General features: G+C 38.3%; 1 protein-coding gene across 10 annotated transcripts in view; it reads left to right on the top strand.

Moving 5' to 3' along the window:
* GIGYF2 (GRB10 interacting GYF protein 2) overlaps nucleotides 1-25190 on the top strand; it is a 146976-nt gene that overhangs the window by 41215 nt on the left and 80571 nt on the right. For 9 of the 10 annotated variants that reach the window (XR_006205769.1, XM_042950529.1, XM_042950528.1 and 6 more), the window contains exons 4-8: nucleotides 1909-2038; nucleotides 2969-3064; nucleotides 17817-17928; nucleotides 22938-23049; nucleotides 23917-23957. Coding sequence is in view for 9 of the 10 variants with exons in the window: in XM_042950529.1 (XP_042806463.1) it covers nucleotides 1909-2038; nucleotides 2969-3064; nucleotides 17817-17928; nucleotides 22938-23049; nucleotides 23917-23957 (491 nt within the window). In the remaining variant the exon portion in view is untranslated. Of the gene's footprint in view, nucleotides 1-1908; nucleotides 2039-2968; nucleotides 3065-17816; nucleotides 17929-22937; nucleotides 23050-23916; nucleotides 23958-25190 lie in introns of those variants that run through there. The other variant, XM_042950535.1, reaches the window with a different exon arrangement.

The raw sequence follows: 25190 nt of genomic DNA on the forward strand, positions 1-25190 counted from the left end.
TTTTTTTTTTTTTTTTACTGTGTAGATTATTCTCTTCTTTTTTGCTAATGTGAATGAAGTTAGCAATTTGGGGATGTATTTTAATGCCTCTGTTGAATTTTCATTTAGGCTAAAGTACACTGGCCCCTTTTACCCTTGGTACTTACTACTGTATAGAACTTCAGGCAGCCCCCAGACAATGAGTTGCTGCTGATAGTTTTGCCACTTGCTCTTTGACACAGTGCTGCAGTGGGATCTTACTCTTGCCATTTTTTGCTGAGGTTTCCCCACCTTTTTAAAATAAAAGCATCTTATAAAATTAAAAAAATGTTCCTCTTTCCCCAGTTCCATTCCTTTTAGGGTTATATATTTTTTCTGCCTAACAGTAAATATGGCTTAAATTTTTCTTTTTTTTTGTATTTTCATTCTTCACTGCATTTTGAATTTCTCTACATTGATCTTTGATTGCTTTTATTAAAAATGAATCATGAAATATTACAGGCATATAAAAGTATAAATTGTAGCAAATATCCATGTACCCAGTGCCAAGCTAAGAAAATAAAACATTGCAGGTATAATTAAAACTCCCTTGATGCTGTCTTTCCCTTTGCACATAGAATCTTATGTTGAGTTTTTTGTCAGTTCATGTTTGTGTCTATACTTTTGCTACATTTTGTATGGTTCTTAAACAGTATAAACTTATTTACAGGTTTACGTGTATCTCTTTTTTGTAAGCTGTGTTGTGTTTTTTTTTTAAGTTTATTTATTTTGAGAGAGAGCAAGAATCCCAAGCAGGGTCACACTTCCAGTGCGGAGCCCAGTGTGGGGCTCAGTCCCACATACCGTGAGATCATGACCTGAGCAGAGATCAGCAGTTGGATGCTCAAGTGACTAAGCCACCCAGGCGCTCCTAACCTTCTGTGTTTTGCTTTTTCTTTCGTGTAGTATACTTTGCTAAATATTTTATTAAACATTAGCAGATTATTCTTTGAAGTGGTTGTTCCATTACAGTCCCACAGTTACTACTTGAGAATTTCCATTGGTTTTCATACTTACTAGCAACTGATACTCCAGATTTATTCATTGGTATTGTCAGATTTATTAATTCTTATTAATCTAACAGGTAGAAGGTGATATTTCAGTTCTTTTTTAAAAAGATTTTATTTTTAGGTAATGTCCATACCCAACGTAGGGGTCGAGTTCACAGCTCCAAGATCAAGAGTCGCATGTTCTTCTGACTGAGCCAGCCAAGTACCCCTTACTTTAATCAGGTTACCTTTATAATTTCAAGGGGTACCTGCCTGGCTCAGTTGGTTGAGTGTCCAACTCTTGATCTCAGCTCAGGTCTTGATCTCAGGGTGGTGAGTTTAAGCTCCACATTGGGGGGCGCCTGGATGGCTCAGTTGGATGAGCATCTGACTTCGGCTCAGATCATGATCTCGTGGTTGAGAGTTCGAGCCCCGCGTAGGACTGTGTGCTGACAGCTCGGGGCCTGGAGCCTGTTTCAGATTCTGTCTCCCTCTCTCTGCCCCTCCTCTGCTCAATGCTCTTTCTCCCTCTGTCTCAAAAATAAATACAGACACTAAAAAAAAAAAGAATGTAAGCTCCACATTGGGCTCTGTGCTGGGTGTGAAGCCTGCTTAAGATATTACAAGTTTGAAACAGTGTCACCTTTTCACTCCAGATTTCTCAGGGATATATCATGATACCTCTTTAAGTTAGGGAATTACCACATGGTTGTCTGTTTCTCAGTGAACTGCTCTCAACGTGTTGTGACAATGGTTATATGAAAGCTAAAATCTTGAGATAATGGGATTTCTTTCTGTTCTTTTAAAGACCTAAAGTGAACATTTTTATAGCACATAAAAACAAAAGTCCTTGGTGCCAGAATATTTGACCCTTCATTTTTGTATTTTATGTCTCTCCTAGGCTCCGAGCTCTGTCCAGTGGTGGGAGTATCACGTCCCCTCCTCTTTCTCCAGCTTTGCCGAAGTATAAGTTAGCAGACTATCGTTACGGTAGAGAAGAAATGTTAGCACTTTTCCTTAAAGATAACAAGGTAAGGAAAAAGGAAAGACTTCAGAATTAGGAATGAGATTTCAGGGTATGTACAGTGATACATTGATAGATGATGGACTCATGGTTTTTCTCTTTTTTCCTGCTTTGAAACCTGTAGTAATTGGCAGAGAATCTTCTAAGTGTAAGGAGCCTGTGTTTTTTACTGAGGACCTAAGATTTCATTATAGGAATAGAAAACTTCATGGAAACAGAATATTCAGCACTTAATACTTTGTCTGATTTCCTCTCAATGTCTCCTTCATGTCCATTTCTATCCCAGTTTGACGTCTGAGAAAGGAGGAATTTCTTGTCTTTATTGTACCTCTTTTCAGTTAGAAGTTATGAGTGAGAAGAGGAGTTGCTGCTTTTTTCCCCTTCTTGTGTTAAATATACGATTTTTAGCAGAGAGAACATCTTAAAATATGTTACCACATTTGTGTTTCCTATAAATGGTCAAAACCCAAACAGTGTAAAGTACACTTAACTATCTGACTAGTGAGAGATAATATTTTCTGTTTTAACAATATACTTTGTTTTTGCTTTTATTAATGGGTTGGGGATGTCACATTTTAATGATGGCTGCTGAGGACAGATAAAATTGCTTATGAAACTCTTTACTGCCTTGTGCCTTGAGTTAAATGTGAGGATATTTACCCTTCTGCTGTGCACTCTGGAATGCCAGAGTTAATGCTGTATATCAAATCTAAAGTGGTGGTCTGATGGGAGGAAGAGGAACGGGACTGGGGTTGTTAATATTTAACCTTCTCAGAATATGTAAGTACTACTGGAGGTAATTGTGGTTGAATAAGCTTTATTCCATATTTGTAACAATCACCAAGAGATAAACAGAAGAGTATTTTTTTCTTTTTTTATAATTTTTGTTAATTGGAGGGATAGCATTAATTTCATGGTCATGTGTTTGGTCGTACAGATACCTTCAGACCTTCTGGATAAAGAATTTCTGCCTATCCTACAGGAGGAGCCCCTGCCTCCGTTGGCTCTTGTACCCTTTACAGAAGAAGAACAGGTTTGTGTCTGACTTTGAGCCTTAGGTCAAACCCTTGTTCCTTTCCACTGAGTTATGAAAACAGGAAGTTACCACTTAGGCTCTAAGGCCCCAACATCGCCACAGGTCTGCCACCTGCTTTCTGTTTTCTTGATATGTGAATGCCTATCTTGGTAGATGAGATTCTGCTTTAGTTCTGAAGCTTTGAGTATTCTGTAGAGGTGAGGAAATGTTTCTATTTCCTTATGGATGATAGGAGCCATCCCTTATAATTTACTTGAGTAGAGGTAGTTTTGGGGGGAGGTAGGGCCTTCTTTTCAGAAAAATGTAGTTGTCAGAAGTAATTGGCAACCTGATTTCTCACCAGAGCATTCTGCCACTAAAGGAGAATGTAGATTTTCAGCCCAAAATATGCTTAAAAATGTGTAGTTCTATCTATCACAGATTTTTGTTTATGACATTGTGAGAAAGTTAGATTTTTAGGCTGGAAAGTAGATTTTGTGTTGTCTTTATTTATAGTGTGCTCTTTCCAAAGATAAATAAGAGTTTTTGATTTTATGGAACTTATGGTAATTGCAGTAAATGGAAAAACAGGAGCTTTGTTGGAATGTTGGAATGCCACTGTAAATGAATCATCACTGTTTTTTTGCTTTTTTAATTTTAAAAACAGCTTTCTTGAGACATAGTTCATATGTCATAACAGTCACTCTTTTCTTTACGTTTATTTATTTTGAGAGTGAGAGAGAGAGTGAGAAGGAGGGAGAGAGATAGTGGGGGAGGGACAGAGAGAGAAGGAGAGAGAATCCCAAGCAGGCTTTGTACTGTCAGCACAGAGACTGTTGCGGGATTTGAACTCCTGAATCGTGTGATTATGACTGAGCCAAAATCAAGAGTCGGACGCTTAACTGACTGAGCCACCCAGCTGTGCCTATGTTCACTCTTTTAAAGTATACAATTCGGTGGGTTTTAATATATTCACAGAGTTGTAAACCACTGTTTAATTCCAGAACATTTCATCATTATTTTTTGTGATAACTCTGGCTATTTCGTTTACACTCTGGCCATATTTTGTATGAAGATATCACTATTAAGAAAGAGAAGCTGTGGCGCCTGGGTGGCTCAGTCGGTTGAGTGTCTGACTGGCTCAGGTCATGATCTCATGATTCGTGAGTTCAAGCCCCTCATCGGCTCCCTGCTGTCAGTGCAGAGGCCACTTTGGGTCCTCTGTCCCCCTTCACCTCTCTGCCCCTTCCCTGTTTGTGCTCTGTCTCTCAAAAATAAACAAACATTAAAAAAAAAAAAACTTGTTAGAAGACCTCTGTCACAACCGTGTTAAGTTCTAAAACAGGTGTGATATTATTAATCTTTGGTGATTTTCATCACCATAGTGTCATAAGCAGTTTTTGTTTTATGATTTCTTCTGAATTAGGCTAGTTCTGTCTTTATTCCTGAAATGTAATTTCATCTAGAATCATCAGATATTTTCATTGACCAAAAGGTGTTTATTGCTATAAGGAGTACACAAGAAAGGGTTCTGTCTCCAGTGATGGCTGGAAATTTCCTTTTCAAAACTGGCCAATTTCCTTTTCACATAGATTTGACATTTGGCTATATTTTGGTTTAGTTTTTCTTAAAAATATTCCTACTATAAAGTATTTGAAACAGACAAATTTGAAAGTATTACTACAAATAACGATACATTTACAATTCAGATATATAAATCTTAAAATCATTACATATTTGTGTGTGTTTTTGTTTTAAAAAATAAGATTTCTCATTTGAGACTGCCTGGGGTATACTGTACCCCTTCTTTCCCAGGGATTACTTTGAATTGGATTATTTTTCTCATTCATGTTTTATTATTTTCATTACATGCTTGTGTATTCTCTTGCCATAAAAGTTTCATTTTATAGGGCTATAAAATTTTAAAAAAAATTTTTATTATTATTTTAAAAATATCTTTGAAAGTAATGTCTGCACTTATTGTGGGGCCACTGCCCTGAGATTGAGAGTCACACGCTGTATGTACTGAGCCAGCCAGGTGCCCCTAGAGTTTGTTTTTAAGTAATCTCTGCATTCAACATGGGACTTGAACTCACAACCCTGAGATCAAGACTTGCGTGCTCTACTGACTGACCCAGCTGGGTGCCCCTATAGGGTTATGAATTTTGTATTGAAGGTAGCATACTGTAGTTTTTATTCTGCAGCTTGCTTTTTTTTTTTCAGTAATGATTTTAGACTTATCTATGTTGATACACATAGCTTTAGTTTGTTCATCTCTCTTGCCTAGTATTTCTTAAGTGAGAAAATCCAGAGTTTTTCCAGTCTCTTTTGGTTAGATACTTAGGTTGTTTTCAAACTTTGCTGTTGCAAATTATGCTAAAGTAATCATTCTTAGAACATGTGTTGTAAAATTGGAATTGCTGGATTTGGTTCTGTATTTTTTAAAATTATTTTTTGTTTTTGTTTTTGTTTTTTTGTTTCTTTGTGTTTTTTTAAATATTTAAATATTTCTTTTTTAAAAATTTATATCCAGGTTAGTTAGCATTTAGTGCAACAATGATTTCAGGAGTAGATTCTTTAATGCCCCTTACCCATTTAGCCCATCTCCCCTCCCACAATCCCTCCAGCATCCCTCTGTTTGTTCTCTATATTTAAGAGTCTCTTATGTTTTGTCCCCCTCCCTGTTTTTATATTAGTTTTGCTTCCCTTCCCTTATGTTATCTGTTCTGTGTCTTAAATTCCTCATAGGAGTGAAGTCATATGATATTCATCTTTCTCTGGCTGACTAATTTCACTTAGCATAATACCCTCCAGTTCCATCCATGTAGTTGCCAATGGCAAGATTTCATTCTTTTTGATTGCCAAATAATACTCCATTGTGTATGTATATGTGTGTGTGTGTGTGTGTGTGTGTGTGTGTGTGTGTGTGTGTGTGTATACACACACACACACCCCACATCTTCTTTATCCATTCATCCATCAGTGGACATTTGGGCTCTTTCCTTACTTACTTTGGCTATTGTCGATAGTGCTGCTATAAACATTAGGGTGCATGTGCCCCTTCAAAACAGCACAGCTGTATCCCGTGGATAAATGCCTAGGTCGTAGGGTAGTTCTATTTTTAATTTTTTGAGGAAGCTCCATCCTGTTTTCCAGAGTGGCTGCAACAATTTGCATTCCCCCCAGCAGTGCAAAAGAGATCCTCTTTCTCCACATCCTCTCCAACATCTGTTGTTGCCTGAGTTGTTAATGTTAGCCATCCTGACAGGTGTGAGGTGGTATCTCATTGTGGTTTTAATTTGTATTTCCCTGATGATGAGTGATGTTGAGCATCTTTTCATGTGTTGGTTGGCCATCTGGATGTCTTCTTTGGAGAAGTGTCTATTCATGTCTTTTGCCCATTTCTTCACTGGATTATTTGTTTTTTGGGTGTTGAGTTTGATAAGTTCTTTATAGATTTTGGATACTAACCCTTTATCTGTTAGGTCGCTTGCAAAATCTTCTCCCATTCTGTTGGTTGCCCTTTAGTTTTGCCGATTGTTTCCTTTGCTGTGCAGAAGCTTTTTATTTTGACGTGGTCCCAATAGTTCATTTTTGCTTTTGTTTTCCTTGCTTCCAGAGACATGTTGAGTGAGAAGTTGATGCAGCCGAGGTCAAAGAGTTTTTTGCCTCCTTCTTTAGGATTTTGATGGCTTCCTGTCTTAATGTTTAGGTCTTTGATCCATTTTGAGTTCATTTTTGTGTATGGTGTAGGAAAGTGGTCCAGGTTCATTCTTCTGCATGTCGCTGTCCAGTTTCCCCAGCACCACTTGCGGAAGAGACTGTCTTTATTCCATTGGATATTCTTTCCTGCTTTGTCAAAGATTAGTTGGCCGTATGTTTGTGGGTCCATTTGTGGGTTCTCTATTCTGTTCCATTGATCTGAGTGTCTGTTTTTGTGCCAGTACCATATTGTCTTGATGAGTTCAGCTTTGTAATACAGCTTGAAGTCTAGGATTGTGATGCCTTCAGCTTTGGTTTTCTTTTTCAAGATTGCTTTGGCTATTCGGGACCTTTTCTGGTTCTGTACAAATTTTAGGATTGTTTGTTCTAGCTCTGTGAAGAATGTTGGTGTTATTTTGATAGGTATTACATTGACTATGTAGAATGCTTTGGGTAGTATTGACATTTTAACAATATTTGTTCTCCCTATCCAAGAACGTGGAATATTTTTCCATTTTTTTGTGTCTTCTTCAATTTCTTTCATAAGCTTTCTGTAGTTTTCAGTGTACAGATTTTTCACCTCTTTGGTTTTTGGTGCATGGTTCTTTACATTTTTTTAAATGCACAGATGTGGATAATGTAATGTATGTGTTGCTACATTTGTTTCTGTAGTGTTTTAAGCCCTTTTGCACTCTTACCTGCAGCAAATGAGAGGACTGATTTTTTAAATTTTTTTTTTTTTTTAATGTTTATTTATTTTTAAGACAGAGAGAGAGCATGAACGGGGGAGGGTCAGAGAGAGAGGGAGACACAGAATCCGAAGCAGGCTCCAGGCTCTGAGCTGTCAGCACAGAGCCCGACGCGGGGCTCAAACTCACAGACTGTGAGGTCATGACCTGAGCCGAAGTCGGACACCCAACCGACTGAGCCACCCAGGCGCCCCGAGAGGACTCATTTAAAAAAAATTTTTTTTTTTTTTTTTAACGTTTATTTATTTTTGAGACAGAGAGAGACAGAGCATGAATGGGAGAGGGTCAGAGAGAGGGAGACACAGAATCTGAAACAGGCTCCAGGCTCTGAGCTGCAGCACAGAGCCCGACGCGGGGCTTGAACTCACGGACCGCGAGATCATGACTTGAGCCGAAGTCGGCGGCTTAACCGACTGAGCCACCCAGGTGCCCCAGAGGACTCATTTTTATGCAAACCCCCAGCTTTTGTTTTTTACATTTTGGCCAAAACATTGGCTGTGATAGTTGTTTTTAATTTGTATCTCACTAGTAACTAGTAGCTGGATCATCTTTTCATATGCTCATGGTCATTATGGTTTTTGATTTGCCTGTGTTATTTGTCCATTGTTTTACTCGGTTTGTCTTTCATGGTGATTTTACAATTTATTTATATACTCTGTATCAATAAAATCTTACGTGTTTTAAAATAAAAGGTACTCATATTCATTGTAGAAAATACAGAAAAGTATAAAGGAGAGAATCTCCCCCATAAACTCATCATGTAGAGATAATTACATGATAATTACTGTTAACGTTTAGTATGTTTTATTGCAGTTTGTTTTCTTTGTATATCTTTAGTTGTCAAAATATACCGATACAGACTGAATCCAACAGCATATTAAAAGGATTATACACCATGACTGAGTGGAATTTATCCTCAGAATGCAAACGTGGTGCAACATAAGGAAAATCAATGTAATGTACCACATTAATCGAACCAAGGAAAAACCACTTGATCATCTCAGTTGGCACAGAAAAAGTGTTTGACAAAATTAATCACTTTTCTTGATAAAACTGTCAGCGAAGGTAATAGAAGGGACCTTCAACATGATTAAAGGCATTTATGAAAAACCCACAGCTAACCTCATTCCCAGCTGTGGAAGACTGAAAGCTCTTCCCCTAAAATTGGGAACAAGACAAGGTTACCTGCTTTTACTACTGATATCCAACATTGTGCCAGAGCATTTAGGCTAGAAAAAGACATAAGAGACCTCTAAAAAGGAAGAGTAAAGGGGCACCTGGGTGGCTCAGTCAGTTGAACATCCAACTTCAGCTCAGATCACGATCTCGCAGTTTGCGATTTCGAGCCCCACATCAGGCTCACTTTGTCATTGCACAGCCTGCTTTAGATCCTGTCTCCCTCTCTCTGTCCCTGCCCTGCTTGTGCTCTCTCTCAAAAATAAACAAACATTAAAAAAAAAATTAAAAAAATAAGAAGGAAGAGAAGAAGTAAAACTATGTCTATTTTCAGGTGACATGATCCTACATGTAGAATATCTTGAAGAATCCACATACAAAAAACTATTAGCACTAATAAATGAATTCAGCACAGTTGTAGGGGTCAGGATTGACATAATCTGCAAGGGAATTATGAAAACAGTTTCATTTACAATAGCATCAAAAACAATAAAGTACATAGTTACAGATTTAACCAAGGGGATGTAAGACTTTTACATAAAACTACAAAATACTGTTGAAAGAAATTAAAAAAGATCTAAATAAGTGGGAAGCCATCAGTGTTCATTCAGCCTTGGAAGACTTAATATTGCCAGTCAATCTACTCTCGGTGCAGTCTCCATCAAAATCACAGGGGTTTTGGGGTAGAAATTGACAGGCTGGTCCTACAATTCATACAGAATTGCAAGGGACCCTAAATAGTCAAAATAGTTTTGAGAAAGATCAAAGTTGGAAGATTCATACTCCCCGATTTCAGAACTTTACTACAGAACTACAGGGATCACAACTGTGGTATAAGGATAGACCTACAGGTCAGTGGAATAGAAGTCCAGAAATAACACCAGATTGTTCCATATGCTGAGTTGCTTTTAAGAAGCTTTGTATGAGGATCTTTCTTGTTTCGCTGATGCCATAGCTATAGCATTTTTCTAGTACTTTTGCCATGTTCAGTATTTTTATTTTTTCAGATTTATTTACTTATTTATTGTTTGAATAAAGAATAAGTCATAAGTCACATGGTTTCAAAATAAAAATCTACTGAATAGCATGTAATAGGAAATCGCTTTCCCATCACTTCCCTCAGCCACCAGCATCTCTTTCCCAAAAGCAGCAAGTGTTAGCAGTTCGTTTTATATTTTTCCAAGTAAATATTAAATATGTCTTCCCCCGGGCACCTGGATGGCTCTGTCTGTTATTTATTTATTATTATTTTTTTTTTTAATTTTTTTTTTAACGTTTATTTATTTTTAAGACAGAGAGAGACAGAGCATGAGCAGGGGAGGGGCAGAGAGAGAGGGAGACACAGAATCTGAAACAGGCTCCAGGCTCTGAGCTGTCAGCACAGAGCCCGACGCGGGGCTCGAACTCACGGAGTGTGAGATCATGACCCGAGCCGAAGTCAGACGCTTAACCGACCAAGCCACCCAGGTGCCCCGGCTCTGTCTGTTAAATGTCCGACTTTGGCTCAGGTCATGATGTCACAGCTCATGGGTTTGAGCCCCACGTTGGACTCTTTGCTGACATCTTGGAGCCTGCTTCAGATTCTGTGTCTCCCTGTCTCTCTGTCCCTCCTCTGCTCATACTTTGTCTTTCTCTGTCTCAAAAATAAACAATCATTAAAAAATTTTTTTTTAAAATGTCTTCCCCCTTTTATACACGTAATGGTCTACACTATGCATTGTTCTGTACTTCAGACATTGAGTATTTTTACTGAAAAATTCACTGCACAGTCGGCAAAAATGTTCTTCCATTGTTTTAGTTTGTGTATCTTTCCCCAGTATAGTGAAGAGTTTTTTGAATGTTCGTGTTCATATATAATGTTTTGTTCTTGTCTTTGCCAATTTTTCTATGGATAGTAGTCTTTTTCTAGTAACTACTTATGTGAGCTCACCCTAATCCTGCCTGTTAAATTTTGTAAATTTTAATTTTTTTAATTTTAATTTTTAATTTTTCAATTTTAAAAATTTTAAAATTGCACTTAATGCCTTAGTATACCAGTTTTATTCTGTGATTATCTTCCAATTTTTAAATGTATTTATACATACTTTTAATATTTTAATTTTTCTTATAATAATTTCCTAGATTTCTTACAGGCTAAATGTAAATGGGCCAGAAAAGCTTTTTAAGAAGTAGGGAGGGGGGCGCCTGGGTGGCTCAGTGGCTAAAGCGGCCGACTTCGGCTCAGGTCATGATCTCGCGGTCTGTGAGTTCGAGCCCCATGTCGGGGCTCTGTGCTGACAGCTTAGAGCCTGGAGCCTGCTTCAGATTCTGTGTCTCCCTCTCTCTGACCCTCCCCCGTTCATGCTCTGTCTCTCTCTGTCTCAAAAATAAATAAACGTTAAAAAAAATTAAAAAGAAAAAAAGAAGTAGGGAGGAGGACTTGTTTCTGTTTACCAAAACATGATAGACTTTTAATCAACAGAATAAGTAATTGAATCATCTAGAAACACCCTGTAACACTTCTAAGAAATCAGTATTTAGTAAGTGCCCAATAAATCATTTGAAAAATCAAAGATTATTCAACAAAATGCTATTGGGAACTGTTGGTTAACAATTTGAAAAAGAGTAAAGTAAGGTTTGCACTACACCTACACGACAAAAGTATGTCTGGAATGACGAATGGAGTAAATATTCTTTTGCTTTTGTAATGGAAAAGTTTATCTTAAGGTGCTATGGTCTGGGTATTATAATTACGATAACCACAGAAGATCATCAGAGTCCATTTCCGGACTCAGTTAAAACACATCATTTTGGATTCCTGACACTTAACTTACTTGAATCCTTTGTCTATAAAGTATGCTGGAGTAGGACAGTGCTTAAAGCAGGCAAAAGATTCACTAGCATTTTGATGTTGTCCTTTTGATGGTTAGGCACTCCCTTCAGGGATTGTTTAGATCTTTGAAGACTAGAATTTTGCATATTGTTTTTTTACCCATACCCTCATAGGGGAGGTGATTAGTTCTAATAACCTACAATAGCTTTTTGTTGCATATGTTAAATTTCTTGAAGTTACCTGAAATAGGTATTTTATGTCTTTAAAATGCAAGTTAGTTTTGTGCATTCTCTTTTTGTATTAATGAATGGATGCATGTAGGAAAAAATTTTTTTTAAGTTTACTTATGTATTTTGAGAGAGAAAGAGTGAGAAAGGACAGATGTATTTTGAGAGAGAACGAATGAGAAAGGACAGAGAGAAGAGAGAGAGAGAGAGAGAGAGAGAGAGAGAGAGAGAGAGAGAATCCCAAGCAGGCTCCATGCTGTCAGTGCAGAGCCTCATGTAGGGCTCGAACTCACGAACCATGAGATCATGAACTGAGCCAAAATCAAGAGTTGGACACTTAACTGACTGGGCCACCCAGGCGCCCTGGAATGACATTTTCTTAAAACAAAATTGAGGGGCACCTGGGTGGCTCAGTTGTTTAAGCGTCTGACTTGGGCTCGGGTCATGACACTGTGTCATGATGTCTCCCTGTCTCTCTGCCCCTCCCCTGCTTGCTGTTTCTCTCTCTCTCTCTCTCTCTCTCTCTCTTTCTCTTTCTTTCTTTCTCTCTCTCTCTCAAAAATCAACATTAAAAATATTTATTAAGAAAAACACACAAAAAACCCAAAATTGATGCTCAGAAATCTGGTCACTATTTTGGTTTGGCATTTCCCTTGAATACATTTATCAGTTTGAGAAGCGGGACTTTTTACATAGCTGCTACCTAATTTACATTGTTGTATTTTATGTGTTTATTTTTTTAATGTTTGTTTATTTTTGGGAGTGGGCGAGTGGGGGAGGGTCAGAGAGAGAGAGAGGGAGACACAGAATCTGAAGCAGGCTCCAGGCTCTGAGCTGTCAGCACAGAGCCCGACGCGGGGCTCGAACTCGCGGACCGCGAGATCATGACCTGAGCCGAAGTCGGCCGCTTTAGCGACTGAGCCACCCAGGCGCCCCATACATTGTTGTATTTTATTTATGTGATGTCAAAGGAAATTATGTATGCATTTTTGAATAGATAATAACATGTATTTATGTAAAAAATTCAAAAAGCACATATAGTGGGAAGCAATTATTCTATGAGTCACCCTAATTCTGCCTACTTATATTGTTCCTCAGAAGTAGCCACTGTTTCCATTTTGTGTTTCCTCTCAGTGGTGGTTAATATATCTGCACCTACTTAAATATCTGTTCCTGTAAAAAAACACATAAACCTAAATGCAGCATGCTATGCACATAGTTCTGTACTTCATTATTTTCACCTTTGGGTCTGTTGAGATGAGAGCAAATACTTCTTTAGCTTTTAATGTGTCCGACACTGTTTTAAGCACTTGTCATGTAATGGGTTAAGTGCTGGCAGCGGCCCAGGAGGTAGATGTAAATATGGTTCCTGTCTACTTTATCTAGATGAGTAAAAGGAGGTTCTGAGAAGTGGGTTAAAGGAATAGTCAGTCTCAGGCAATCTGGCCTTTCCATGCTCTTTACTACAGCTGTGCTTTTATCTTTATACATTCAGTTGATCATATGAAATTGCAGTTTTTGTGGGTCAGAAGTGGTTGAATATTAGCATTTTCATATGGGTCAACCTAATAGAGTTGCCTCAGTTTTTAAAACAACTGCATAGAATTTCACATGAAGATGGCCGTGACTTTTTTAATTCTTTTTAAAAGCTCTGTGCTTAACGTGGGGCTTGAACACATGATCCCAAGATCAGGAGCCTCATGCTCTTACTGACTGAGCCAGCCAGGCACCTCTCATGATTTTTATTTTTATTTTTTTTATTTTTTTATTTTTTTTAATTTTTTTTTCTTTTTTTCAATGTTTTTTTTATTTATTTTGGGGACAGAGAGAGACAGAGCATGAACGGGGGAGGGACAGAGAGAGAGGGAGACACAGAACCGGAAACAGGCTCCAGGCTCCGAGCCATCAGCCCAGAGCCTGACGCGGGGCTCGAACTCACGGACCGCGAGATCGTGACCTGGCTGAAGTCGGACGCTTAACCGACTGCGCCACCCAGGCGCCCCTCTCATGATTTTTAAATTGCTCCCATTGGTTGATACTTAGGAGGTCCCCAATTCAATTTTACAACAGTACTGCAGTTAAAGATCTTTTTGCTTATGGGAGTTTTCGCATGTGTTACAAGAGGAATTCTGTCAGAGCGTATAGACATCAAAAAAAAATTTTTTTTAATGTTTATTTATTTGAGAGGGAGAGAGAGAGAGAGCCATAGAGTGTGAGCAGGGAGGGGCAGAGAGAGAGAGGGAGACACAGAATCCATAGCAGGATCCAGGCTCTGAGCTGTCAGCACAGAGCCTGAAACAGGGCTTGAACCCACAAACTAAAATCATGAAGTCGGATGCTTAACTGACTGAGCCACGCAGGCACCCCAAAGGGTACAGACATTTAAATATAGAACTTCCAGAAATTGCTTTCCAGAGAGGATAGAAGTTTGCATTTTCAGCTGCAGTGTGTGAGGGTGTAGGAAAGTATATGCAAGTTTCTCTGCACTCTATTGATGGGTACATTTGAGTTGTATACATGTTTGGTAATGTGTTCACCTGCATGGGATCCTGGCATTAATTAGTGAAGTTAGCTCTGAGCTCTGTTTTAAAAAAAAAAAAAGAAAAAAATTTTAATGTTTATTTTTGAGAGAGACAGAGACAGAGCATGAGCATGGGACAGGCAGAGAGAGAGAGAGAGAGGGAGACAGAATCTGAAGCAGGCTCCAGCTCTGAGCTGTCAGCACAGAGCCCAACATGGCGCTTGAACTCATGAACTGTGAGATCATGACCTTAGCCGAAGTTAGAGGCTTAACTGACTGAGCCACCCAGGTGCCCCAGAGCTCTGTTATTCCAGTATTAGATTATATTAATCTAGATTTTGGGACGTCATAGCTTTGCTTAATTGTGTTCCCAGAGGCACTTCTTCCCCCGGTTGCTCTGTGCTATAAGGTAAGTTGACACATTTGTTTCAGCCGGTTTTTTAAAAATTATTATTAGGTACGTTTTTTAACATACAGCTTGAAATAAGTGTTGGGCATCATCCTGTAAATTTTAGTTACTGATTAGACCTTAAATCTTGAGTTTTGAAGTTACTTGATTATACACTTATATACCTATGAAACTCAAAGGAAAAAAAACTTACATTATAAATTTCTAAAATTTATCAGAACAAATTGTAATAAATAAAATTCTGAGAAAGATAACTAATGAAGAAGGTAATGAGAAAATGACCCATAAATTAAAAAACAAAAAAATTCAGTAATGGGGGCGCCTGGATGGCTCAGTCGGTTAAGCGTCTGACTTCGGCTCAGGTCGTGATCTCAACAGTTTGTGAGTTCGAGCCCTGCGTTGGGCTCTGTGCTGACAGCTCAGGGCCTGGAGCCTGCTTTGGCTTCTGTGTCCCCCCCTCTGTCTGCCCCTGCCTGCTCACGTTCTGTCTCTGTCTCTCTCAAAAATAAATTAAAGAATTAAAAAACTCAGTAATGAAAGAAGTTTTTTAACCAGTTGCGTGTTGATTTCCTTAGAAGAGGTATAGAATCACATTTCAGTTGATTTTGAATTGAAACTGCAGATGGGGACTTCACAGTGGAAACGCAATTTGGATTTTAATTATTAGTTGAATCACAAGATTCTCTTCAACCAAACTCTTAAGACTTGTTCCTTGTCCTTCCACCAGCAGGGTCCTTAGCTGCAGCCATGCACAAGTTACATTTTCTTCATTGTGCCATACCTCTGCGTGTTTGCATAAATGTCTGTTAGGTTCTAAGTATACAGAAAGTATTCCTGTAAGAATATATATTCCAACATTTTCTGAGTTTAAAACTCCCTTGCAAAATTCTCCTTCAAATGCCCAGGAATTTTATATTTTATAGATCATTTTCAAGATTTTAAAAATTGCTTCTTGTTTTACTGTTTCCTAAGGCCTACGTATTGCATTTATCCAGAAGTGTCAACTAAACATATTTTTTGGCTCCTAGGCTTCCAGTGTTCCTTTATCTTCCCCTTTCCTGTTTGAAGGATTCCCACTCACTACTATCCCACTGTTTTTGACCCTATCCAAATTGGGTGTGGTTGCAAATGCAGGCTAATGACTAATTGGGATTTTGGTTTTTTCAAGCATGCTCTTCCCCTCCCCATTAAGATGGTTGATCTTGTTTATGTAGATTCTTATTTGGCCCTTCCCTTTTATTTATGATTCTTGTCATTCTATTAAATAATACTTGGTGCTACTAATTCACATTGGTGAACAGAATGAGGCAAAAATGATCATTTTTCTCTTTATCATGCTACTCTTGATTCAGACTTTTTGGTGACCATCTCTTGTTTCTACCTTTCACTAGTTAATCCTTTCAGGGGCATCTGGGTGGTTCAGTTGGTTAAGAATCCATTTCTTGATTTTGGCTCAGGTTGTGATCTCGTGGTTCATGAGATTGAGCCCCGAGCCAGGCTCTGTGCTGATAGTGGGGAGCCTTCTTGGGATTTTCTCTCTCCTTCTCTCTGCCTCTTCCCTGCTTGTGCTCTGTCTCTCTCTCTCTCTCAAAATAAATAAATAAACATTTCCATTTTTTCTATAGTTTTCAGCGTACAGATCTTTTACCTCCTTGGCTAGGTTTATTCCTATATTTTATGGTTTTTGGTGCTATTGTAAATGGGGTTGATTTCCTTGATTTCTCTTTCTGCTGCTTCATTATTAGTGTATAGACATGCAACTGATTTCTGTACGTTGATTTTATATCCTTTGACTTTACTGAATTCACATATTAGCTCTAGCGGCTTTCTGGTGGAGTCTTTCAGGTTTTCTATGTAGAGTATAATCCAGTGAAGAAATGGGTGGAAGACATGAATAGACACTTTTCCAAAGAAGACATCCAGATGGCTAATAGACACATGAAAAGATGCTCAGCATCACTCAGCATCAGAGAAATACAAATCAAAAGCACAATGAGATGCCATGTCACACTGGTGAGAATGGCTAAAATTAACAAGTTGGGTAACAATAGATGTTGGTGAGGATGTGGAGAAAGGGGAACCCTTTTGCATTGTTAATGGGAATGCAAACTGGTGCAGCCAGTCTGGAAAACAGTATGGAGGTTCCTCAAAAAATTAAAAATAGAACTACCCTACGACCCAGCAATTGCAACACTAGGTATTAATTCAGAGGATACAGGAAGTGCTTTGAAGGGGCACATGCACCCCAATGTTTATAGCAGTGTTGTCAACAATAGCCAAAGTATGGAAAGGGCCCAAATGTCCATCGATGGATGAATGGATAAAGAAGATGTGGCGCACGCACACACACACACACACACACACACTATGGAGTATTACTCAGCAACAAAAAAAGAACGAAATCTTGCCATTTGCAACAGTGTGGATGGAACTGGAGGGTATTATGCCATATGAAATAAGTCAGAGAACGGTAAATACCATATAATTTCACTCATGTGGAATTTAAGAAACAACAGATGAACATAGGGAAAGGGAAGAAAAATAAGATAAAAACAGGGAGGCAAACCATAAGAGACTCTTAAAATACAGAGAATAAACTGAGGGTTGCTGGAGGGGAGGTGGATGGGGAAGGGATGGGCTAGATGGGTGATGGGCATTAAGGAGGGCACTTGTTGGGGATGAACACTGGGTGTCATATGTAGGTGCCAAATCAGTGGGTTCTGCTCCTGAAGTCAATACTACATTGTATGTTAACTAAGTTAAATTTAAATAAATCAAAAAAAAACCATGAAAAAAAATTTTTAATAAAATAATAAAGTATCTTTTCAAACAGGATTTCTTCTACCAAGTTCATTATGGTGCATATTTATCCCGTCTGCTTCTGGATATATACAGTGATTAGAGTTTATTTAATATTTCCTCACAGAACCTAATAAGATATAAGGCATTGGTTGTCAGTGTTTGTTGATCTGAAATGTTAATTTGAGATTTTCAGGTAAAATTAGGTTTTGGGTCATCTTAGCATGCGGTGTAGTTATGGTTTCCCATTGTTTGTAGTAATTAGATGCCATTTTATAGTTGGAACGGGAGATGGGGAGAAGCAACATGCAGTTTTATCTGTTTTATCCTTTTTTTCTTTCTTTTTTTTTTCGTTTTTGTTTTTGTTTTCGACAGAGAAACTTTTCCATGTCTGTTAATAGTGCTGCTGTCCTGCGATTGACAGGACGAGGAGGAGGAGGAACAGTGGTGGGGGCTCCTAGAGGTCGAAGTTCTTCAAGAGGGCGAGGTGAGCTTCCGTGTGGCAAATGTAATAATGGAGGAAGAGGAGAGAGAAGTCACTTTAAACATATAATACTTGATTTTTAAAAAACTGCTTTTGACATTCACTCTGTGTTAAGTGTCTGAATATTTGTTTTCTGAATCATTTCTCGGTGTATCAGCTCCACACCTCCTGATTTGGAGCAGAAGAGGGTAATTCTTGAGCGTGAGGGTTCCTCGTTAACTTTGGCAAATCCCCATCCCTATTCCTCATCCCCAGGGAGCCTTGCCCTTTGCCATAGCTCTGGGAAGTGCCTCGGCTGCTGAGGCAGCAGCTAAGTCCGCAGGCCTTGGTGACACACCCTTTCTGTATAAGGCCGTGTGCGAGGAGCGTCCCCAGCCAGAGAGAGGCTTTAGTAAAAGCCCTCTGTCTCATCAGCGCCAGGGCTCTTTTAGAGGGTAGAGCAAAAAATAATTATGTATCAGTCAACTTACTTAACCTATGGTTTTATAGATTTGTGTCTCAGAAGAATTATTTTGTTGATATTACTTGTTTTTTCGCTGTCTGTTCCTTGTTTTGTATTCATTGATTTTCTGCAACATGAGGCCATTCTGGATGTTTTCAATATAAATGTTCAGCATTTACCTCTTGAGTTGGTTAACTCATCGCAGTAGTCTAGACACCTCTTGTAATTTTTGAACAAGCGCTTCAGAAGTGGAAGAGTTGGGTATCTGCAGAGCCAGAGGCCACTGTCTCCACATACCGCACCGCCCAGCTTGGTGTGATCAAGGGTGTGGAATATCTGGATTCTCTTTCTCTTAAAGTTGTGCCTTATGAATAGAAGAATTTATACTCAGCCTTTATAGAGGCATCTGAAGTTCTGCACTCCTGTGAAGAGGACACTTTCGGTTGTCCATTCCGAATGTGGGAATGCGGGGCGCCTGGGTGGCACAGTCGGTTAAGTGTCTGGCTTCTGCTTTCGGCTCAGGTCATGATCTCACGGTTCGTGAGTTTGAGCCCCACGCCAGGCTCTGCGTAGAGCCTGCTTGGGATTCTGTCTCTCCTTCTTTCTGCCCTTTCCTCGCTTGTGCACTCTCTCTGTCTTTCTCTCTCAAAATAAATAAGTAAACTTAAAAAAAAAATGTAGCACGTGGGAGCGCCGGGGTGGCGAATAATGATGGAGCAGCTAAAGCTCTCCGCTTGTAGGCCACGTACTGTTAGCAAGGTATACGTGGTTTTTCCTTCTGAATTTGTCAGTTTCCAGAACGGAGTTTTTAACCTGGGGATTTGTTAGAAGTACTTCCGCAGCCGGATCCTGGGTGGTGAGATTTAGGCATGTGTGTGCTTCAAAAGCTCCCCATGCCATTCAGATTCTCACGTGCAGTGAGGTTCCGTTGGTCCAGAATTCACCTGAGGTCTTTGTGTCTTGGTGGTGTGGTGCGGTGGTGATGTGGAGATGGCTCTGGGCTACTGCTTGGGTGTTGCCTGTGATTTTCTTTGGTAGGCTGGCAACAGGGGGAGGTTGCACTCAGGTGGCTTTGCCTCCAGTGCTTTTTAGGGTAAGTCGTACAGAGATGATTATTCAAGAAGGGTGGCCCACGAGCCAGCGCTTCTGTGAGCCTCAAGTGATCACCAACTTTGTGTGCTGTAAATACACACCAGTCTCTCTAAACAGTCTTAAAAAAACTCCATATTGAGAAACAAACGAAAGGATTGGTAAATTTCTCCCTGCTTTCTGATTCTTTCAAGTGGGGGGTTATCGCATAGTGTCCTACATTCAGAATTTAAACTGGGCATGTGCAAAAAGATAGATACTGTGAGAAAAGCAGTGACTTAATTAACATTGATGTGAACAAATGGTATGAAACTGGTCAAATGAATGAATTCACTTTGTAAAAAACATTTTTAGCATCATTGTCCAAAATGGGATTTCTTTTCCGATGATTTCATGAGATCATTAATCTGGTTTTGTTTTCTTTAGTTAGTACTTAATTTTAACTTGTGGGTTAAGTGATGATTATTATGGCTCCCCCCCGCCATGGGCAGAGCTAACGTTAGATGGTTATTTTGGCTCTTTTTAACTTGAGATTTTTTTTTTTTATTAAAATATTTTATTTATTTTTGAGAGAGACACACACACTCACACATACACACACAGAGTGTGAGCAGGAGAGGGGCAGTGAGAGAGGGAGACACAGAATCCAATGGAGGCTCCAGGCTCTGAGCTGTCAGCACAGAGCCCGACGCGGGGCTTGAACTCATGAATCACGAGATCATGACCTTAGCCTAAGTTGGATGTTTAACCGACTGAGCCACCCAGGTGCCCCAAACTTGAGGAGATTTTGATGTGAAAACCAAGTGACTTCTAGACTTCTAAATATCGGGAACTAGTAAAATTTAAACAAATGGGTGGGGAAACAGTGTAAAATGTCATCTTTCTATTTTACCTGGTAAAGGTGTTTAAGAGTACAGCAGATCCACACAGCTGTCAGCCACTTGTCTTTATCATCATTTAAAGGAAGTATATTTTAATCCCCCAAAAGAATCGGGTGAAATCTCAGACAATAGGACAGTCCTTTGAATATTTAGCTGTGTGAGAGATTCATCATGTTATGTGTACTTGCTGCTGCTTATATGAGAACTGTATTTAGAGATGATTATGGTCCTTACAATTGGAAATCTCTAGAATCTGATTCTTTTTATGTGTCTCCTTATAGTAAGCTTTAGTCTGATAAGGAGGACCAGTACCAGTGCTAGTTAACTTGGCAGAAAATATTTTTGTCTGTGGTTTGCTTGTTTTTCTGGCAACCTGAAGGCTTTTTTCATATTCAGGTTTCTAAAATAAAATACTTTTTCAAGGTGCTTGGTACTTATTGGTTTACTGAGAAAATTGTCCTCTTCAGAAGAGGGGACTTTCTTACACCCCAAGAATCATCATTGCAGGAGATCCACGCCAGTGTTACATAACACTTGGCATTATACTGTTTTAGGATTTTACATAAAATGTATACATTTGCAGTATCTTATCAAAAGCAGGGATTCCTAGCCTGTGGGTTGATATTCACTGGTAGCCGTGTTATTATAAGGATATTATCGAATGAGTAATTATGTTATTATAAACGACTGGGAATCTGTATGTGCATCAGGCATTGTCTAAACACTAAATTATATTATTATACACATTTGATACTGTATTTCAAATAACGTGCACCTTTTTGATTAATAGAATGCAGATACTATTTTTTAAAAAATGTATACATTTCCTAAGGAGAGAGGTACTGAAATGGGAAACTGGGGAGGCGACTTTATGTTGATATAAAGTTAGATTGACAAAACTGGAAAGTAACTTTTAGATTATTATATTTTAAGCCTAGTCTCATTTCCATTTTACAAATGAAGAAATGTGGGTTACCTGGACTAGTTATGAGGGGTACCCTTCTGTGCATTTCATAATAAGGTTACATAAAAGCACAAGTATATTCTGAGTCAGGTTTTCATACATTATAAGCAGAAAGTAGAAATCCTATGTGGATATTTGAAATAATTATTTAACTCACTTGTATTTAGCTTTGGAATGCATTCTTTCATTCGTAATTCATCATCATTTTGTTTTGGGTGTTTTTACACTGTTAAAAATGGTGAGCTACGGATGATGGGTAATATTTTATCTAAGTACAGCTCTAAACTCCCCACCCTTTTCCAGTTTTCTCATCTGTGTGTTGGATACAAATGGTGCGCATTAGTTGAGAAAACCTCACATTGTGCAGAAAGTATAAAGCTAAAACGTTCATATTGCTTTCTGCCCCCAGAGCACCAGTTGGATGGATATTCCTCCTGATCCCAACAGCCATATAATTTATATAAGTGGAGTTATTTTTATAAGTATTATTCTGTCATTCAACAGAATAATGTAGATTTCTTTTAATGTCAGCGTTTTATCTTCTGTGGCTTCATAATGTTCTACTGAAATTTAATATTATCAAAATTTAGGTTATGTCTGGTGTTACACATTGCAGTGAACATCTGCATATATGTGTATTTGCATGTTTGTGTATTTCTGTTAGGATAAATTGTGGTTAGAATCGTTGAGTCAGATTTTGATAGATCTGACCAAATTGACTTCAGTAAAGACCGGTTTACATCTGAACATTTAGAACCTCTCAGTCTCTGCATACAGCACATTCTCACTAGCTCGGGTTCAAATTTAGTCCTGATGTTTTTCTTCCTTGAAGACTTGAGCAAAGGGGAAAGAGTGCTTTTGTTGGTGTAGAACATTCTTTACCGAGTTAGTTCCCAAAATTGATAGAGTTGACCGTATTAAATTATCCTTTCTTTTTTTTTTTTTTTAAAGTTTTTTTTAATGTTGATTTGTTTTTGAGAGACAGAGAGAGAGCATGAGTGAAGGAGGGGGGGGGGGAGAGAGAGAGAGAGAGAGAGAGAGAGAGAGAGAGAGAATCCAAAGCAGGCTCCCAGGCTCTGAGCTGTCAGCACAGAGGCCGAAGTGGGGCTCCAACTCATGAACTGTGAGATCATGACCTGAGTTGAAGTTGGACGCCCAACCAACTGAGCCACCCAGGTGCCCCTTAAATATCCTTTCTGTGGAGTTAGATAAATTATATTAATGTTTGTGCTTCACTTTTGTATATTTTATCTGCTCTCTTCTGAAGCTCTCTAAATCTTTCATTTTTGTTGAAAATAATCCAATAAAAGGTCCAATTTGTAGTAATAGTTTACCGATCTTCTTAGAATTTTACTGTTAAACTTTTTATTAAAGAACTTAATGTTGACACTGTTTCTTATTCAGGACTGGGACTCTTAACAGCTGTTTTCTAACTTGTTTCTTTCAACCTCCTGTGGTCTAGCCTCTTCAGTGCCATTATTGGTCTCTCAGGTAAAGATCCGTCAGGCCTTGCCAAATGTTTAAACGTAGACATTCTCTTTGTGTGGAGGCAGAACTTCAAAGATTAATCGTTGGTGTTGAATATGTGTCAGATATTGACATCTGAGTATCATTTTTTCTGTTTTCTTATTTTCAGGCAGAGGCAGAGGTGAATGTGGTTTCTACCAAAGAAGCTTTGATGAAGTAGAGGGTGTCTTTGGTCGAGGAGGTGGCAGGGAAATGCATAGGTCACAGAGCTGGGAGGAAAGGTAACTAAAAGATCCAGATCTTGGCGTAAAGACTTATTGGTGTAAAAAAAAATTTTTTTCTGTTTTCTCCAGAGGAGACGTTTCTTTGTATAGTTATAAGATTTCACTTAAAAAATGCTTTTAATTATTGAGTATCAAGATGTATGTTAGAAAGTTTTAAATGATCCTTATTTAATGAAAGAAGCATTGGCGATAAATAGGTTAATATGTTAGTGCCAGCATGGATATTTCATAGTTAGTCAGATTTGTTATTTTATTAGTGTTCAGTGGGAGGCATTGACAATTGACATTTTATTTTTTGTTGGCTATCAGTCAAAGCATCTTCTCTGTTCTTTGTGACTCTGTGAAGTCTGTTGATGAATGAGGGCAGTTCCACAAACTTGTATGTACAAAGATGTTCACTGTGATGATATTTATAATATAATTAGAAACAAGCCAAATAGCTTAATATCAGCATGGTTTCTTATGTAATGGTATATCCACACAATAGAATATTCTATAACCATTAAAAGTTAGGATGATTTTGAAAATATCTAATGATGTGGGAAAACACATGCCAAAAATAGTATATAAAACTATATATAGTGTGTATCTAAAGTAAAGCATCTATCTAATTAAAATTTATCTAATTTTAAAAAACATTTCTGGGTCAATAGAAGCTGGCTTTTGGTAAGTGAGATAGTGGATATTTTTGTTTTCATCTTTGTGTTTTCTTATATTTTCCAAATGTTGGGCGCTAACCGTTTGTTTTTACAATTTGAAAAGGAAAGCAATGCTATTAAGGACAGATACAGCAGTGGTTGTCAGGTATAGGAAATCTATATATTACTCCTAAGTCCTGTTTGAAACTTCTTTTATCTTTTCTAGAGGTGACAGACGTTTTGAAAAACCAGGACGAAAAGATGTAGGTAAGGCTTTCTTACTGTTTTGAAGTATTTTTATCTGAACTTCCATGATATTAGTTCCTAAAAGGCTCACATGTAAGGATCCATTTATTTAAAATTGACTCAGTTACCTGTGCCTCTCCAGTAGATGGAGTTGTAGCATTGCTTGGATTTATAATTCCGTGGTTATTTGATGGCTCTGTTGCACAAAACCAGGGGTGATGAACACAACCATTAGGATTTACTTGATTTAACTTTTTAGGTCTATGTATTCTTTGCAAGGCATATATTCTTTATTAAGTCTATCTTGTGAAGTGAAATTTTAAGTTAGGAACCAGTCTGTTAACTCCTTTTCCAATGTAGATACTTCTCACAGGATGAAAAGAAACAGGGAAAAAGCTAGAATGCTTGTTTTTGTGTCAGAGAGCAAATTTTACAACTATGAATGTTCTTTCTTTAGCCTTTTATTATTGATCTGGTCTTTTTGATACCTAATCTTTGTTTTTTTTCTTGTTTTGAGATGAGAGGAGTCAAAATAAATTATAGTTAAGGTAGCTACTGAATTAAAAGGAACATAGTAAGAGAACAAGGTTTCAGTGTTTGTGATGAATTAATTATAGTTTATATTAAAGAACCTATAATGTTAAGATGGGCTTTTCTGACTGATTAAAGGTATTGCCTTCTAAAGTGCCAGTAGGTATTAAGGTCTGAGAGAAAAAAGGAATGCCAATTCATAGTAACATTGGATTCATGTATTTATGTATTTATTTATTTAGAGAGAATGCGCACATAAGCATGTGTGAGTGGGGAACTGACAGGGGGCAGAGAGAGGGAGAAAGAGAATCCCAAGCAGGCTCTGCTCTGTCAGCATGGAGCCTGATGCGGGCTCAAACCTTTAAACTGTGAGATCGTGACCTGAGCTGAAGTCGGACACCTAACCGACTGAGCTACCAGGCACCCCCCCAGCATTGGAGTTACGAAAATTACCTTGTGATTTCCCAATTCCTGGAAGTACCAGAAAAGTTCTCCAGGGCATGATTGTATCTGACAATAGTAAGCATTTGTCAAAAATATATGTTAAATATGTAAATATCATTCACAGACTGATTTGCAGATTTAAAAAAAAAAATTTTTTTTTTTAACATTTATTCATTTTTGAGAGACAGAGAGAGACAGAGCATAAGCAGGGGAAGGGCAGAGAGAGAGGGAGACACAGAATCCAAAGTAGGCTCCAGGCTCTGAGCTGTCAGCACAGAG

The sequence above is a fragment of the Panthera leo genome, chromosome C1 (assembly GCF_018350215.1).
Source record: "Panthera leo isolate Ple1 chromosome C1, P.leo_Ple1_pat1.1, whole genome shotgun sequence".
In the NCBI taxonomy this organism is placed as follows: domain Eukaryota; kingdom Metazoa; phylum Chordata; class Mammalia; order Carnivora; family Felidae; genus Panthera; species Panthera leo.